This window comes from Populus trichocarpa, chromosome 4, assembly GCF_000002775.5.
Source record: "Populus trichocarpa isolate Nisqually-1 chromosome 4, P.trichocarpa_v4.1, whole genome shotgun sequence".
NCBI lineage: Eukaryota > Viridiplantae > Streptophyta > Magnoliopsida > Malpighiales > Salicaceae > Populus > Populus trichocarpa.
Genome location: NC_037288.2, coordinates 8,723,279 through 8,729,209, shown reverse-complemented (window position 1 = coordinate 8,729,209; position 5,931 = coordinate 8,723,279). Strand labels below are relative to the sequence as shown.

The 5,931-nt window shown below is 35.4% G+C and overlaps 1 protein-coding gene across 1 annotated transcript; it reads left to right on the top strand.

Annotated features, from left to right (window-relative positions):
• Nucleotides 1-341: 341 nt before the first annotated feature.
• On the top strand, nt 342-5,297 carry LOC7477422 (probable dolichyl pyrophosphate Man9GlcNAc2 alpha-1,3-glucosyltransferase). The gene is made up of 6 exons (XM_002305123.4): nt 342-1,010; nt 1,108-1,294; nt 1,388-1,495; nt 3,870-4,031; nt 4,259-4,511; nt 4,591-5,297. Exons 1-6 carry the CDS (start codon nt 601-603, stop codon nt 5,040-5,042), a joined length of 1,572 nt encoding a protein of 523 aa, XP_002305159.2. The 5' UTR covers nt 342-600; the 3' UTR covers nt 5,043-5,297.
• Nucleotides 5,298-5,931: the final 634 nt, after the last annotated feature.

The window sequence follows — 5,931 nt, the reverse complement described above, 5'->3', positions numbered from 1 at the left end:
TCAAACCTTATATATTCGAAAAAATATTTAAGTTACTAGGTAATATTAATTATTTTTATTAAAATAACATATTTTTAAATTTTTTAATAGTATTAACTAGGTAGGACTTGGATTGAGTTTTACTGGATTACTAGAAACTCTCGATTATATTAACTAAGTTTTGCTAAGTTAATACTTTTTTTGATTTAATTATAATTAAATATCAAATCATTAAATTTTCAGATCAAAATATGCCTGCCGTATAACAACTATGATGTGAAATTCACAATATTTATGGATGGAAAATAACACAATTTGTTTAATACCCAAAACTTTTATTAGAAAAAAAATAGCCCAAAAACTCACAATCCTATCCGTTAAGCCTGGGCCTGCCCAGCCCTTCACCAAAAGAAAGAAAAGTTTGCCGTTTAGACTTTCTTGTACGGTTGTACCCTGAGCGCCAGCCATCCTCCGGCCTCCAATCTGCTCCGTCCGCACCCATCATGACTGCTGATCCACCCAAATCCATTGTCAAAAACTCCAGAATTTCACCCACCAGAACCCATTAACAACCCACAAAAACATCAGGTAATTTCCATTCCAAAAAGAAAAGAAACAAAAATGGAAAAGGAGAGAAAGAAGTTCCAAAAACCCAAGCCAGAAACTGAAAGCAACAATCTTTATGACATCTCCTGCTTGTTTTTTCAAAAAGGAATAATGGGCTCATTTCTTTTAATCAGCATCTTCAGTCTCCTCCTCAGAGTTTCAGTTTCTCTCCATTCATATTCAGGTGCAGGCAGTCCACCAAAATTTGGTGACTTTGAAGCTCAACGTCATTGGATGGAGATTACAACCAATTTACCAATTAAAGATTGGTACTTTAACACTACTAACAATGATTTAAGTTATTGGGGTCTCGATTACCCTCCATTAACTGCTTATCAGAGTTACTTTCATGGTCTTATTCTCAAGTATTTTGATCCAAATTCAGTTTCACTGTTTAGTTCTCGTGGTTATGAGACACATTTCGGGTAAGGATCATAACCCATTTGTCAATTTTTGTTCTTTTTATGTTTTGTTGAGTTTTTAGTTGTATTGGGTATTGAATGTTTTGTATTTTGTTTGCAGGAAGTTGCTAATGAGGTGGACAGTTTTATCATCTGATTTGCTGATATTTTTCCCTGCTGTGCTTTATTTTATTTTTGTTTATCATGGGGGTAACCGGTCCGGTGGAGATAAGAGTGATGTAGCATGGCACATGGCTGTTATTTTAATCAATCCATGCTTGATCTTAATTGATCATGGCCATTTTCAGGTTTTGAATACAGTTCGTGCTTGTCTTTTGTTATGAGTTTATTGAATTGTGAGGTATGTGATTATTCTTCTATTTTATATGGTTTTGTTTCAGTATAATTGCATCAGCTTGGGCCTTACTTTAGGTGCTGTTGCTGCTGTTCTCTCACGGAAAAATCTTTTAGCTTGTGTTCTGTTCTGTCTTTCTCTTAACCATAAACAGGTGCTTCTCCTTTTTTTTAATTTTTTTGCGTTGCATGAATTATTTATTAATTTAGAAGGGCCTTATCTTAGTGTTTAACTAGTTTGAAGACAAGTGATATATGTTCTTTGACCCCATATGCTCACATACCCAAGGTCTGTATGTGTATGTGCTCAACAAATAATTTAATCGGAAATGGTGACATTTTACTAGTTAGCTTATCAAATTGTAAATAAATGTTTTTTCCTTCAAAATTTAAGGGCAGTTAACCTATAAAGTTAAATTAGGTTGGACGAGAGCTGTGATAATGCGTTTAGCAGGAAATTTGCTCAATGAGCTCTTTTGAGGGTTTGTTTGAAAGTGTATGTTTGTCTTCGTTGAATAAATGCAACATACAAGTTTATTGGTGTTTAGCAGGAAATTGGCTAAAGGAACTTTTTTGAGGGAGCATGAGGAAGTTTGTGACTTCATTGCATAAACTCTCTGCAATATACAAGTTACTTGCTGTACATATAATTTCTATGTCTGGACTCAGCATGAAGTCTTGTAATGTTTTCCATCCATAAATCTAAGGACCTTGCACTTTTTGGATAAGTAACTCCCTTATCATGTTTCATAAACAGAGTGAATATTTTGCATTGCCAATGTCTGACCACATTGATAAAAGGCTGGAAGAATAATGAGCTAGCAATGTTAAGTTCTTTAGCACAATTGCTTAACTGTGGCCAGGTTGGATGGGAGAATCTGATTAGGAATGTGTAGTGACTATTGAGTGGGTGCTCAATGCTGTTTGTTTCCTGGTTCCGAGTTTGAATGCAGTTTATATTATAATTGTGAAAATGGTAGTTCCTGCTGACTAAACAATGTGATTCCATGATTGAGAGGCTTACTAATTGTTAATATCTGTTGGAGAATTATAGAAGTCATAGCTGAAACTATTTGTCTGAAGGTTTTTTTTTTTTTATTTTAAATGAAGGCATATCTGGTTTTCTACTCGTAATGCATTGGGCTCTGTAATGTTGCTTGGAGGGGTTTTAGCCAGTGTCTGTTTATTGGTTCCCATTAGTATATATAAAATACCCGACTCGAATATCCTTACTGCTGGATTCCAAGAAGCCCAATGACATATGACAATAAATAGATGTCTTTTGACTTTAGTTGTCTATCTGTACTTTCTTAATTTGTATTCCACTTTGGAATATGTAAATGCCTGAACTGCCCCGGTCGGGAATATACATTAAATAATTACATAGTATCATTAATCATAATAGACCTATCAACCATCCTGATGCGCATTTGAACATCTCATATTTGAGTCCTTGTGACTCTTGATGTTGGCTGGCTTCTTTCTTTTTCCTGCGTATTGTATCTTCAAGGTAGATTGCAAACAACTCTTGTTGTTTATGATGTGCAACTTGCATGAACACACAAGAAGATTTAGCTACAGCAATTGCCATATTTCTGGTGCCAACCCTGTTATTACCAGTCTTTCCTTAATTATGTGAAATGTTCTAAGGAATTCACTCATAGATTAAACCAATAAATACATAACACATGGGTGAATTCAAACATCAATGTCCATTTTCTTTTAGACACTGTCGCACCACTATTGGCCTAGTCTTAGTTGGTACACTAAGTCCATCTGACAATTTTTCCAATTACACATACCAAACTTTTCATAGAACCCATGGTCATTTTGAATCTTTATCATTTCATATATGTTTTCTTTTCCTTTCTAATTTCTCTGCATGTTCATAAAGATTTTTAGTTTTCATGCTTCTCATTCTGGGATATGGATTGCCCATTTCTTATGGAGAAATAAGTGTATGACATTGCTTTTCCATAAATTAGATGATAATATATTTGGACACCAGTAATATTTACTAATAGTTTGTAACACTGACTGCCAAAAAGTGAGAAATGCTGAGCAGAAAAATATAGAGAATGATGGGATCTTGAAAATCCTAATTTTCCATATGCATCGATATTTACTGAGTACAGACTTTTATCTATAGTAGCTTTGTCTGTTGCACTTCTTAAGCTAGTGTAAGTGCAATATCGAAGAAACTACTGTTGAAGGTGGATCTAGTCTAGTAACAATCGTTTTCTATATATATATATATATATATATATATATATATTATATATATATATATATATATATATATATATAAATTTTTGGGGTGGGGGGGTAATGTATTTATTCTGAGAGATGACAGATGATTTCTGCATAATGAGAAACAAAGAAGTAAAAATAATGAATGCTTTTTATATCCTTCCCAACTAAATTAAATCAGAATTTCTTATTATTCTTCTTTTTACTTGTCCAGACTTGTTATTAGGTTGGTGTTAATTATAAATTCTAAAGGTGATGTTTTTCTGTGTTTTCATCCAGATGAGTGCATATTATGCTCCTGCGTTTTTCAGCCATCTGTTTGGTAGCTGCCTAAGGCGTAAGAATCCCCCACTTGAGGTTTTAAAATTGGGCTTGGCTGTCCTAGGAACATTTGCTATTGTTTGGTGGCCATATCTTCATTCAAGAGATGCCTTTTTTGGGGTATGAAGCAGTATTAATATTGTTAGAAAAAGTTTGTTGGTCCTTGTTTTATTTGTATTGGCTTACACATGTAACTCATTCCATATTTTTACCTTAGCAGTTCACACTTAACATGTTATATGAATATGTTGATCAATGAACCAAAACGTTGATGGTCATCATTCTTCTCTGAAGTTGATTGTTATACTCAAGCATAACTATTTACTTCAAGTTGGTGCTTGGTACAGGTTCTTTCACGTCTTGCTCCTTTTGAGAGAGGAATATACGAAGATTATGTGGCTAACTTTTGGTGCAGTACCTCAATTTTAATTAAGTGGAAGAGATTATTTACAACACATTCTCTGAGATTTGTCAGCTTGGTTGCTACTATATTGACTTTTCTGCCTTCAATGATTCAACAAATATTGGCTCCGAGCAGTAAAGGTTTCCTTTATGGGTTGCTGAATAGTTCTTTCGCGTTCTACTTATTTTCATTCCAAGGTATGTAGGACTTTCTCTAATATTATATATTTTTATATGATCTCATGTGTAACTAGTATTTGAGTCACTATTTTTGCAGTTCACGAGAAGTCTATTCTGCTGCCGCTTCTGCCTGCAACCTTGTTGGCAATGGAATTGCCTGGTGTGCACTCTATGTTATTAATGCTTTGTGCCTTGCTCTCTATGTTTCCTCTTCTGTGTCGTGACAAACTGGTTGTGCCCTACATGGCTCTTTATGCTTCTTCCATCCTTCTTTACCTTGCACCCAGTGGAAGAAGGCAAATTAAGAAGCATCTCTCTAGGCCTATGATCACATTCTCAATTGTGATGATTCAATTTCTGTGCTCTCTTATTTTTCATATTATATACTTAACCATTCGCCCTCCTGAGAAGTATCCTTACCTTTTTGAAGCAATGATCATGAATTTCTGCTTCTCTCATTTATTGGGCTTTACTGTTTACACCAATGTAAAGCAATGGATGCTGCCAAGACAATTTACATCTGGAGACAAAGAAAAGAAACTTAATTGATTTTTGTGTTTTTTGGTTTAGGTTCCTAGTATTAGCATTTAGAATCTTGTTGCCGTGCTGGTGGGGGCACAGATCTAGAGATGGAAGGGGCATATATGTAAAGCATATGCAGGCTGAATAACTATTACAGTGAAACATATCTCAACTGAATCATGTAGCTCCAGTCTCCCATTTATCATTTTGCTCAATGTTGATTTGCATTTGCGGTAGGGATTGATGACTTTCGGAATTAAATTTGCTTTGAACTTCCTGTGATGGTTGCTGGGTCTTCATTAGATTTGCCAGTGCCATTTCTTTCCAAAGTTGTAGAATGATGCGGCATGGCGACTACCGCATGTAACCTTTCCGATTTGTAAGCAGGCAAGAAATGAACACGACAATGAGGTCATGGCAAGGCGACTCATGGGTGTAAATTACATCTGCTGATGTCTGTATTATATGTGATTAGATGAATCAGCTAGACATGTAGAGCCGCGTCCTCACCTTATTAAGTTACGCAGGTTGTAGTTTTGAACTTGGCACCTACCTGGTACCCCAGTTTGGAACCTACATGACTTGGGGGAAAGTAATTAGGGGAGTCCTTGGAACTTAGAAGAGATTTCAAGAGGAAAATACACCTTTTGGACCCTGGAATCTTTTTGCCCCCATCCAAGAAAGGAAAACGCCTCATGTTGGAGTCTTTCCTGTCTAACCATAGGACCATATCTCTTGATTGACGAGCTACCTGATGAAAAGAATCCCTTGAAGGAAAAGCAATTACCAAAATAACTTCTTCTTCGGGAGTTGAAACTCAAAATGCAGAACTTGCATGTTGATGATTTCTCAGGTATAAAGCGTGAAAGTGAAATGTTTGGTTAATTGTGGAGACTTGGTCATCATCAAAATAACA

Bases quoted from the DNA above. Each gene is read 5' to 3' on its own strand.
- LOC7477422 (XM_002305123.4), top strand. From the start codon at position 601: ATGGAAAAGGAGAGAAAGAAGTTCCAAAAACCCAAGCCAGAAACTGAA. The intron at 1,295-1,387 runs GTTTTGAATACA...GTTTTGTTTCAG, and splicing joins TTGATCATGGCCATTTTCAG to TATAATTGCATCAGCTTGGG. The intron at 1,496-3,869 runs GTGCTTCTCCTT...GTTTTCATCCAG, and splicing joins TTTCTCTTAACCATAAACAG to ATGAGTGCATATTATGCTCC.